Source organism: Rhinolophus ferrumequinum, chromosome 14, assembly GCF_004115265.2.
Source record: "Rhinolophus ferrumequinum isolate MPI-CBG mRhiFer1 chromosome 14, mRhiFer1_v1.p, whole genome shotgun sequence".
Taxonomy (NCBI): domain Eukaryota; kingdom Metazoa; phylum Chordata; class Mammalia; order Chiroptera; family Rhinolophidae; genus Rhinolophus; species Rhinolophus ferrumequinum.
Window position 1 is genome coordinate 17,639,758 of NC_046297.1, and position 12,843 is coordinate 17,652,600.

At 38.4% G+C, this 12,843-nt stretch overlaps 1 protein-coding gene across 13 annotated transcripts in view; it reads left to right on the plus strand.

The window, feature by feature from the left end:
- ASPH (aspartate beta-hydroxylase) overlaps positions 1-12,843 on the plus strand; it is a 202,867-nt gene that overhangs the window by 171,375 nt on the left and 18,649 nt on the right. For all 13 annotated transcript variants that reach the window (XM_033126574.1, XM_033126578.1, XM_033126575.1 and 10 more), the window contains one exon: positions 11,000-11,135. In XM_033126574.1, coding sequence (XP_032982465.1) covers positions 11,000-11,135 — 136 coding nt within the window. The remainder of the gene's footprint in view (positions 1-10,999; positions 11,136-12,843) is intronic.

A 12,843-nucleotide genomic window follows, 5' to 3' on the forward strand; every position in this document is an offset into this window, starting at 1 on the left:
ATTCTCTCTTGTCATTTTCCTTCAGACTGTGGCTTTTATTAATTACGAAATTCATTGTGTATGAATCACGTCACCTGGACAAAAAAGATTTATGCAGTAATAACACTAGTGATTCGACATTTCTGTGTGATTAAATATTTGAATGTTTTCACTGAACTGCTTTTGAGATGAAATGGATTGAAGAAGAAGCAAAATGTCAGATTTACAGTGGAATTAAGCTGTAACATAAAAGGATTAGCCATTTTATAGAAAAGTATTATAGTATAAGGAAGTGCTGAAAACACTCCTTACGATTAACATAATTATTTAATCCTAGTTTTCTAAATCAAACTTTAAACTTTTTGGATTCCAATGATACTGTCACTAAAAATGAAAACAAAATGAGAAGGGGAGTTAAGAGAACTCAGAGAATTTTATGGTTAAATGATTTAAACGTGAACTTTTTTAAGGGGACTCTGCAATTAGAAGTACATTAGTTTCGTTCTCAGCTCTGACACCTTGGGCAAGTCATTTCAGCCATCTAAGCCTCAGTTTCTTTATTTTTAAGTTCAAAATAATTACTTCAATTTCTCCTCTCCTACAAGCTTTTGGTAAGGCTCAGAAACAAAACACTACAAAAACCCACCACCATGGACCTTCCTGCGTTTAAATGAGGCCCTTGATGAGATCGACACTCTGCCAATTATAAGACTACATATAATGCCAATTATGGCAACATAAAAAAGGATAAAATATTTGATAATCTTTGAATGACTTTCAACTGAAAGTTTGTTTTCTTTCTCAAAGCGAAATCGTTGAATTTTCAGTACTTATCAACATGGAAAAAAGTGCCTAAAGATTGGCTTTATCTGTGACTCTCTGGGAACTCACAGTCCACTGTTTAACATTTTGGAATAATTGCAAACGGTACCTGTAGGTTGGTACTCCATTTGCATTTCCAAATTTTTGATTGAGTAGTTGGTCATGATCTGTGGCTTACCATACCTTGTATATACACAGATTGAGGTCCTAAATATACCTATACACATACACATTATAGATGATTTGCTTGTGTGCTTATCAAGTGATGTATTTGATATATCCACAGTCTCCCCATCAGACTTTCAGGCCTTGAGATCAGGGACTTTGGGGACTTTGCTCAGAGCTGTAGCTCACTCAGGACTTACTCAGTGCACTATTCAAAGAAGGTAGAGTGGGGAAGGGATGCATATCTCTCTTTTTATCTCCTGACTGAGAATGTTGGCTGGCATCCCTGCCATTCTTGGCTACAGTCTGAGGCATGTGGGTCTCCTTTGCCCTCTGAGTCCTAGAAACCCTCAGGCTGCATGGTTCTCCTGGCAACCTGGAATATCCTTTGTCCTTTCTCCTAGAAAAAGAAACTCTGTTTCTCCCACTGTCTACAAAGCGCAAAATTCAGTTCTCCAAGCCTCTTCTCTGGCCCCAATGCTAGGTGCCTTATGTTAGCTTTTTTTTTTCAGTAAGGGTAATGAGAGACTGAATATACAAATGGACAATGAAAGGCCAGACCACACATAAAAATGCAACCTTGACCTCCAACCTGCAGCAAACAGCCTGGGAAACTAACCCATTTTCTACCATAAATAACCCAGGAAGCCAGCTTGCTGTGAATCAGATTTGCAGGAATCCAGATTGCTCTCTGGTGTCCATCCTGGAAGCTAAACAATAACTTCTGTGCAACTGGCCCAAAATGGCCAGGACTTGCTTACTAACTAACAGCTTCCCTAATTTTTGTCCCTGCTTCCAATTTAGGACCAACCAGATACAGCCAAATATGCTCCAATTACATAGGATACCTGCTTCTCATCAGCCCGTTCACAGCTTTCCCTGCCTATAGCCACCAAATCAGGGCACTTCTGAAACCTTCCTTTTTTTCACTATGAAGCTTTCCTACTTCTCTGCCAAAACACAGGTTCATGGTGGCTGACGCCCTTGCTATATAGCTGACACTTCATTTGCTTATCTATTTGATCGATCTTTGTCTACTTCCACAATAAGAAATGTCAGATGTTTTCTTTTATCTTTATATTCAAACTTGAAAAACAGATCTGATTAAAATGCATTAGGACCAGCAGGAGATTGTTCCTTTATTGCTACTAATTTCCTCAGAGATTTCATTAAAATTATTACAAACAGAGTTTGCTGTGAGGGCAATAGACTCACTGTGGCGTTTGTTCTGATTTCCTAACTTCAGCCTAGCACTCAGGGGGATGCCCCCAGCCCTGGGTATTCTTCCTAAGGCAGAGTACACTGCTGCCCAGCTTCGTCATCATAGTGTAATGTTTAGCCATGTTTTGGCTAAGATTTAAGTAAGCTGAGTTTATCTCTAAACAATCAGGTATATAGTTCCTAAAATAATTACCTATTATATGCATGTTCTTGGGCAATTAGGTAAAATGTGGTGTACATTGTACTAAAGCATCAATTCATTACAACTCCATGGAATGCACTCTGATTTAATGCAATCACCTTTACCTGGAGCGGTCTTTGGCCGCATGCCTTCTCTTAGAGTCAAAACCTTTCAAGGTACATACACCTCTCTGGGACTAACGTCTGTGTTTTCTTAATGCCCTTTGTCTTAACAGCTAATCACACACAGTTAGTTACCTAGTTTTGTGTGCGTCAATCTAAGCTCCAAGAGTTCTTGTATTATGTTTTGTCCACATGTTAAAAGCATAGCCCTTCCTGCCTTTTTCCATGATTATATTTTATCTTGCTCCTATACATTTACTTCTTCCTATGTCAATGTGAATTTATTCCTCATCCTCTTCCATCTGCTGTTTGCTTTCTTAGCTAGAGCTAGCTCTAACCTGAACTGCATTAGTACTATGGGTTGATCATGTCCCCCAAAATTCATATGTTGAAGCTCTCGTCCCCCCAGTACCTCAGATTGTGACTGTATTTGGAGAAAGGGCCTTTGAAGAGGTAGTTTTGTTAAAAATGAGGCTGGTAGGGTGGACCCTACTACAATACAACTAGTGTCCTTATAAGTAAAGGAAATTGGGACACACAGAAGGGTGTGTGAGCACACAGAGAAAAGATGACTGACGTGAGTGCGTAGTGAGAAGGAGGACGTCTGCAAGTCAAGGAGAGAGGCCTCAGGAGAAGCCAAACCTGCCAACACCTTGATCTTGGACTTCCAGCCTCCAGAACTGTGAGACAATAAATTTCTGTGGTGGAAGTCTGAGCCAGTCTGTGGCATTTTGTTATAGCAGCCCTTGCCAACTAATCCCATTAGTGGTTTTCCTTAGCAACTCCCCTTACTTAGCAACCTTACTTAGCATTTACTGACTGACTCAGCAAAAAAGTGTCTCTGAACGGTCCTATTTTCCTACATAGGAGAAAAAAATTAAAGCTCAGTTAGATGAATTGTGTTTGATTAGAACAAAACTAAGGTGATTTATGTCAAGCTTCAAGCGCCATAATCAATTTTGTCATCATCTGAGCACATCATGGAATTGGGGGGTCCACCAACCAAGTGATGCAAGGGAAGTGTGTAGGCCATGAGTGAAAGAGATTAGGCGGACAATAAATTAATATGTGGATTAGCAGAGTTTGATTTAAAATGTGAAATAAACATGGTGCTGAAAATTAATTTTCTTCTCTCTACTGTCTATATCATGAAATTTTTGAAGACGTATTTGAAGGACTAGTGAAGAGCTTTCCAAGCTTACAGGATTTTATTTCTAAACTTCACTAGAAGGTTGAATTATATATTACAAGGTCCTTCTAGTCTAAGAGAAAAGAAGGTAAACAGTCAAAAATAATCAACTGTTAGAGATATGTGGAAAATATTAGTGAAGAAGGAATAAGGAAAACTGATCACGTATATTTACTATCTCCCAAGTGACATCTCACTTAAATGACAATAAAAGAAGGAAAATGATATAAACCTACAAGTAAAAAAAAACAAAACAAAAAAAAAAAAACAGGAGGCAGTTGATAACAGAGGAACAGAGGAACAATGTCAGCATGTTTTTTTGGAAATGGAAAAGAGAAGTATCTGACTTTGCAGGTCCAAGAAAGCTGAAACCCAAGTAAGTGCTTGCAGAATGGCTTCTAAAGAGGAGGAATTCAAGGCACTGCGTACTGTGCCTTAAAGAAATTGCATGGCCTCAAAGAATAGTCCTATCTAGACAGCAGGTCCGCAAATAACATCTTTTGTTTAGCGTCGTTTCATTATAACGTTGATGAGGGAAAAAATATCTTCCTGGCGGAGCCACTGTCTGTGTGGAGTTTGCATGTTCTGTCCACATCCACATGGGTTTCTCCAGGTCCCCCGGTTTCCTATCACATCCCAAAGATGTACATGTGAGGTGACTGGCGTGTCTTCATCGTCCCTGTCTGAGTGAGTGTGGGTTTGAATGCCCTGCAATGGAAGGGCGTCCTGTCCAGGGTGGATCCCACCTGGTGCCATGAGAAAAGTAGTAACATTTTACTGTCTTTATACATAAAGAACTTAAGGCAGAGAATGGTTAAGTAACTTGCCCAATATCACACAGTTAATAAGTGGCAGAGTCAGATTTCAAATGTAAGCAGTCTGGCTCCAGAATTTATACTCCTAACCACTATACCATACTGTCTTTTATCAAACATCTAGAGAAATCCAAAAGGCATCAGATTTCCCAACAGTGACACTAAAACTTATAATGGAATGCAGCAACACTTTCAGCATTCTAAAAAGTATTTACTGCCTAGAATTCCGTCCATAGCCAAGCCGTTCAATCAAGTGTACGAATAGCTTCAGATACTTTCAGAAATTCAATTTTACCTGTGGTGTGTCCTTTCTCAGGGACAACTAGAATCCAAAAATTAGGGAACCTCATGCCAAGCAAAAGCCAAGGAAAGTTCCCTGATGCCAGTTGCCAAGAAACAGAAACCTGTCCAGACCAAAGCAAGACAGATGGCTACTAGAGGGTTCCCTTCCGAGCAAGAGAGAAAAAGAAAAGTAATAGCTTATGTGATGCTTGTAGCAAAGGATGGAATAGTATCAGAGATTTTCCAGCATTCTTTCAGTGCTAGAAAGAAGAAACAGTGGTAAGTGCATTAGAAAATTAAGCCAAACGGTTTTTGTTTGTCTTGTTTATTTGTTTGCTGCTCTCAGTTCTATATCGCACATATGAGTGAAATCATATGGTGCTTGACTTTTTCCCTGTGACTTATTTCACTTAGCATGATGTTCTCAAAACCCTTCCATGTTGTCGCAAATAGCAGTATTTTGTCTTTTCTTATGCTGAGTAATATTCCATTGTGTATATACACCACCTCTTCTTTATCCGATCATCTATCAAAGGACACTTCGGTTGTTTCTGTGTCTTGGCCACCATGAATAATGCTGCAATGAACACAGGGTTATATATCTTTACGAATAAGTGTTTTCAAATTTTTCTGGTAGATACCCAGAAGAGGGATGGCTGGGTAATATGGTAACTCTATTCTTAATTTTTGAGGAACCTCTATACTGTTTTCCAAGAGGGGAAAAGGTGTGTCAGCGAGGTAGAAGAGGGTAAAAGAGGTCAAATAAATGGTGGTGGAAGGAGGTTTAACTTTGGGTGGTGAACACACAATATAATATAGAGAGGATGTATTATAGAATTGTACACTTGAAACATGTATAATTTTATTAACCCATGTCACTCCAATAAATTTAATAAAATTTTTAAAATGTACTAAGGAGAAAACAAAAAGAAAAGAAGAAAAAGCCAGGAAAAGGGGGCAGAATTTAAAAAAAAAATGCACGTGAAATGAAGTGTAATCATTACAGTACATCTCAAGTGTGAATGATACCTCATTGTCATAATATTATAAAACTAGAATGTGACTTTACCCAGATCTGTGAAAGATGTGTGAATTGCAAGTTGAAGATAAGAGAAAAGAAGACATCAAATTGTTATCTTGCTAACTTCCCTAATAGAAAGTGAGTGATAATTTCTAGAATTAATGTATCAAGAAATGGCAATATAAACCTATTATTCGATGTAAGCAAGTAAATATCATAAGAAATATTTAAAGGAAGTAGCTGGGGTTGAACTCAGGATAGGGGAAGAGTTGAGTAAGAGACTACAGCTTTCATTATAAAACCTATAGTAATATTTGACTTTTAAAAAAATGTGTATTTTTTAATCAAATGAAAATAGTAAGGGAAATAGTTAAATAAGAATTGGTTTGGCTTTAGTTTGCTTCTCTAAAAACTTTCTGAAAGAAATCCATTTTAGGAGAAGACTTTAAAAATAGGATTTAAAAAATTAACAAAATAAAAAATAGGACTTAATGTAATTTGATGTTGAAGAGAAACATGTACCGTCCAGGTGGGATGAGCAGAATATTGAGGGAGTGAGATGAGTACCCTGAACTGGATAGAGGGTTTGGATTACAGAGAGCTGGAGCCTGGAGCGTATGGTGGGATTAATGCAGCTTGAAACTAGGAAGTCCATTATAGACGACCAGAGTGCCGGACGTAGCTGACATGTAACTCAAAAGTTTGAGTTGCTGGCCCAAAGTAACTCAAAAGGCAGATGCTGACGATAAGTTTATGAAACCATGTGGCACTGTCAAAGCAATCCAGTCTCTGTTTTCTAAAGTCTGGGTAGCTACGAGGAGAAATGTGAATTAAAAGCTATTGTTTTCTGGGCCAGCAACTCAAATACCAAACCTATCAATTTCTCTTTTCAGTTTCATGAAATGGATGAATTTAGGGTCAAGCAAGTAATATTTCATATGAGATCTTTAAAAATGTAGGCATTGCCTACTCCATGTTCCTTTTGAAATTTCCTAAAGAATGGAATTCTTTGCCATCTCAGAAAACTGAGTAATATTACTGTAGAGAAAATTCATTCTCTCTCTCTCTCTCTCTCTCTCTCTCACACACACACACACACACACACACACACACACACACACACCCCACATGTAATTAGTTCTGGTCTTTAATCTCCCTAACCATGTGAATTTTATTCAATGCGATTCCTCGGTTTGTGCTTAAAAATAACATTCGTCGACCCCATCCCAGACTTCTTCCTAAGGCACATCAAAGAGACCCTGACATGTCTTTCCAAAGTTGAAAAACATCCCCAAGTGCAGTCAGTACTTTGGCAGAAAAAGGTGTATACACTGAATACGTAGATCATAATTGTTGTTATTTTTGTGCCGTCCTGTTTGCCACCAGGTTGAATCTGGGCGAACTTTTGGTTAGTCCAGTTCTGCCCAGTTGTCATGAATGTGAAGTCCTTTTCAGGTGTGACAGTGCCGAGTGGGGAGCCCTTTGTTCTCCAAGGACCCTAGAAATCACTGCACAGGAGACTGTGGGAGCCATCAACCCCTCTCATGCACCGAAGGGAGCAGGACGACCCTCTCTCCTCCCACAGGAGCCATAGGAATAACCAAGGGGGAGAGCGGAGTGGTTTCTGGCCATTACACTCTGAGATGTTAGGCCCATTAGCCACTCCAAGAGGCATTCTGTCATCCCTGACGTGAAAAAGTTGCCACAAGAGTAACAGTAGAGATCCTTCCAGTTGTAAAAATCTATGACAAAGTATTGAACCTAAAAGAGAAGATGAGGAGTGGCTATTTTATAATGAAAATCATCTAGAAATGTGTGCAGTGCTTGGTTAGAAGTATTGAGCAGGTGTGTGGCCTTGTAGCACAGGAGTTTCACACTGGGGACTGGGGAGACCCGCTGGTCCAGTCTACTCCTTTGAGCATGCGTCTGTCATCCAATCCGTGTGCTCTGTATAACAAGGCAGTACAAAAACATTTTTTAAAACGTCATTACTGCTCATGGAAAAGTACCTGAGCAACACTTCCCTGGGGGACACTGAGAGGAGGTGAGGGGCAGGAATGACAACATTTCACACATAAAAGCAGCCTGCTCTTAAGTAAAATTTAAAAATTTTTATTTAGTGTTACAATTACTTTAACATTTTCCCTAGGGCTTTGTGTCCTATTTTAGTAACAAAAGATCAGCTCCTTGCAAAGATGCTCCTAAAAGCTGCTTTCAAAAGAAGCGAACAAAACTTCTAAAATACCAGGAGGCAAGAGGGGAAGAGCCTGCTTGTAAGGCGCCAGTAACCTCATTTGGAAAGTAATTTCATGTGTTAGAGAGGTAATTCTCCTCTCATCTGGGTGACAATTTAACAAGAACCTAACAGATTTATCTAGCAACTTGAACAAGTTACAATAGCCGCAGGGAGTGTTGGCGAGTTAGGTATTTTAGGGAAGATGTGAATATCTGTGGTGCATTTTTTCCCCCATAATCTTGAGATTCTCGAGAAAACCATCATATTCTCTCACCCTGGGGACCTACCAAAGTGAGGGCTTCTGAGTATTTCTTTATTGAAATTAAATCTTGGACTTGCTATTAGTGGATTACGTAGTTGGGATGAAGTAGTATTGAAATCACTTATGGATAGATTGACCAGGACCAGCGTAAAGTACGGTGCCAATGACAGCAGCTGTAGATTTTGGCGCAAATCAATGGGCGAGTTTCACAGAAGTAGAAGAATAAAAATAAATAATTGGTGCAGCCACTATGGAAAACAGTATGGGGTTTCCTCAAAAAATTAAAAATAGAACTACCATATAATCCTTCAATCCCACTTCTAGGTTTTTAATCCAAAGGAAATGAAAATAGGATATTGTATCTGTACCCCTATGTTCATTGCATATTATTCACAATAACCAAGATGTAGAAACCACCTGAGGGGTTTTTATCAACAGATGAATGGATAGAGAAGATGTGAGATATACATATACATATATATATATTATACATATATGTAATATATGTTATATATATGTATAATATATGTATGTAATATATGTTATATATGTATAATATATATACATATATATAATATATATGTATGTATATATGTAGCCATGACAAAGGAAAAAACCTTGCCATTTATAATATGGATGGACCTTGAGTGCATCATACTAAGTGAAATAAGCCCGGCAAAGACAAATGCTGCATGGTATCATTTATATGTGGAATCTTAAAAGAAAAAAAAAAAACAGTCAAACTCATATAAAGAGAGTAGAAAAGTAGTTGCCAGGGACTGGGGGGTGGGCAAAACAGGGAGAGGTTGTTCAAAGGGTACAAACTTTCAGCTATAAGATGAATTAATTCTGAGAATCTAATGTAAAACGTGCTGACTATAGTTGATACCACGGTATTGTGTGTATAAGTGAAATTTGCTAAGAAAGTAGAACTTAAATGTTCTCACACATACAAAAAGGTAAATATGTGAGGTGATGGTTGTGTTAACCAGATGGGGGGGTGTCCTTTTACAAGTTTATGTCAATTGTACCTCAAAAACCCTGAAATTAAAAAAGTAAGAAGCCAATAGACTCAGAGAAATGGGGGAAAAGAAGTATAAAATCAATATCTAATCTTAAAATCTATCTCTTGCCCTAGAATATTTTTAAAAACCTAATGTTTTCATGCAATATGAAATGTATTCCTTGGGTTTGGCTGAAGTTGGCACCACGTTTTCATACAAATCTGAGGTGTTCTGTCTTTTGTGGAGCCCTCTACATATGCAGTCTCCCTGGCTCTTCATTGATTTTTCTCCCTTGTTTCCCTGAAAATAAGACCTAGCCGGACCATCATCTCTAATGCATCTTTTAGAGCAAAAATTAATATAAGACCGGGTATTATATTATATTATATTATACAGACCCGATCTTACAGTAAAATAAGACCGGGTCTTATATCAATTTTTGCTCCAAAAGATGCATTAGAGCTGATTGTCTGGCTAGGTCTTATTTTCGGGGAAACACAGTATACTGAACCACAAATTCACAAAGCATGGGTTGGTAAAAACACTTTACACATTATCTCAAGCTTTGCTCTAACCAATAATTGGTCATCCAGCTTTCGCTTGACTAATTCAAAGACAGAGAACCATGTTTTACAAGGCAACTCAATCCGTTTTCAGAGAGCACTAATTATTGTTTTTATTCTTGTGTGTCAAAATCTCTCTTTAAGTTATTAGTTCCCTGCTCTTGATTCTTGATGAAATCAGCTACTGTGTTCCTCCCTATCCATTTACCGATATATGCAACCATTCCATCCACTTCTCATTTAACAGAAATGTTTGGAATTATTTTAGAACATTTCAAAATCTTGGTTTATCTGTGCAACTCAGTCTCTTTCAAACAGTAGGAAAGCAGTTTTATGCTTTTCTCCTGATAGTAATTCCTCTCAGTTTGCCTCTTGGGAATCCCGCTGGGACCTGCATTCCCCCTGCTGCCCACCCTGCTGCCATCCCCACCCCTGGGCCTGTCAGCAGGAGAGTGAGGAATCTGAGAAGAGAGAGTGCATCTCCCCTCCTTCCGCAGGGCCTACCAGAACCAGCCCGGCCACTCCAAGGCTCTGCCAGGGCCAGAGAAGTTAAGGAAATATTTTTTATTTGGCTAAATTCTGAACACGAGGGCATTTATTTGCTTTGTTTTGCTGTTAATTTTATAATCCGTCAAATGCTCCAATGGGTACTTTTCTGGTGTCTTTGAAATTAATTAATATTCACCATGTTGAATGACATCTTCGTGAGGACCTCTATTAAAAGGTGAATTAAATCTGGTTTGTACTTCAGTTTGGATGCCAAGGTTTCCCATGGCGCTTATTATAGTACGCTGATGTAATACGCTCAACAAGATCAATACTCTTGGTCTTTAAAAAAAACAACAAACCTAAAAACAAATTATGGAGGGAATTATTCTCAGAGATTCCTAGGAATTACTGAAATTTGTACGCTATAAAGGCATTCGGTTCTAAAATATAATATTAGTTTCTGCGTTTCTTTTGGGTGTTTTTTTTTTTATACCCTTGACAAGAAGTCTCAGAGGAAATTGAAATAAGCAGTCTATGAGAGCAAAAATTTCATTACTTTATGAATCAGACAAACAAAAAGCGAGGCGTCATTATAAGATGTGCTGCCAGGCATATTTCCTGTCCATAAAACTAGAGTCTTCCATCTAGTCCTTAGAAAGAAACTGGAAGTTGATCCGTGATGAAGGCCTCTCAGTGATGGATGAAGCCAAAGGCCTCTTCCTGCCTGAAGATGAAAACCTGAGGGAGAAGGGCGACTGGAGCCAGTTTACACTGTGGCAGCAAGGTGAGCTCCTACTTCTAGATTGTTCTCTGCAGCCAGTGATTTATGGGAAGTGGGACACGAGGCTGGTGACATCTCCCAGAGCTAGGATTCCCCAATTTACAGGAATCTGCCCAGAAAACCTAGATTATCAAAATCCGTTCATTGTTTTTTAAAACTACATGTGAACACGTGTGTGTGTATGTGTGTGTGTAAATATATGTGTGTATGTGTGTCTACACTCACATGTGTATTTGCATAAATATATAACAGTATTTTGATTTTCCTGGTGTTTCCATTAAACGATATGTTACAAAGAGTAACTCTACGGTGCAGGCGTCCCTGCTGTCTACCAGGTACTCACCAGTGCCTGAGGAAGGAGCTTCCCTGAGGCTCATTGCTCCTGTAAAATGGAGATAATGTTGCATGTTAAAATGCTGTCACCACAGGTCAGAGATGTTAGAGATGGTAACACACCAGAGAGGCAAGACGATAATAACTGGTGCCAGAGCTCTTCTAGACTATTCAACCTCATATACCTTGAGCTGAACTCAGGCCCAGGCACATCGATGGGACTCCAATATGTGTGTGTGTTCGATGAAATAATATATCAATCTATCCTTAAAATCAGGAGTACTGAATTTTATCTTTAAAGCTCTTCCGTTTCTCTTCTTAAAAATTCAAGTTAATCTGGGTTAACAATAGCTGCACAAAAGGAAATCCATTTTGAAGACTAAATAGCATGTGTTGCACAACTTTAACTACACAAAGTACGTGGAGAGGATGATAACCAGTAGGTTTATGTTAAAGGATAAGTAAACACAGTTGTTTATCTCAACTGTGGTTTCAGGATAGTTTACAGGTAAGAGAAAGAACTACTTCAGTGATATTTTCAAGGAAGCATCCAAGAGATCATGTGATTTCAAGAGACTCTGTCAGCTTTTGGCCAGCAAGATTTTTTAAAATAGAGCAGTAAATTCAATATGTGAACAACAGGCTAGTTTTATCTATTGACATTTCACTAAAACGAGTCGGTTATGTTGGTCTTATGCGTTGACCAGTTCACCCGATGCCTCAGTTCTGTTAACCTCCTTATGCCTCATAGAAGTTACTGGGCATCCTAGAACAATGCTTCAGAATAGCGTGCATCCTGGCAGTAATTTCCAGAACCCAGAGCCTCGGCTAAAAATAAAGTTGAAACATGCAAAGGATTATAAGGCGTAAAAAAGTATGAAGCAAGAAAATAAATAGATAATGAAGACAGTTGGGTTGGAGGCAACATTTTGACTTTAAGTTTTTTGTGTATTTTTGAAAAAAACTTTGTGGTAAATACATATCACTTTAATTTACCACCTAACCGTTTTTAAGTGTACATTCAGGAATGTGAAGTGCATTCATATTGTTGTACAATGAATCTCTAGAATTTTTTCATTTTGCAAAACGGAAACTTTGCACCCATCAACAACGCCCCATCCCCCCTCCCAGCCCTTGGCAACCACCATTTTGTTTCTGTTTCTGTGACTTTGACTACTTTAGATACCTCATATAAGTGGAATCATACAGCATTGGTTGACTTCTAACTTTTCACATATTTTGATTATACTTGATTTTCCATGAATTACTAAGAGTAATTTTTTATAATATTTTTCACTTTCTTGGTATCTTTCTTCAATTCTTTCTCCTGTTGAAAAAAAATTTGCGTTTTTTTCTTAAGCTTGACAGAGTCATCTAT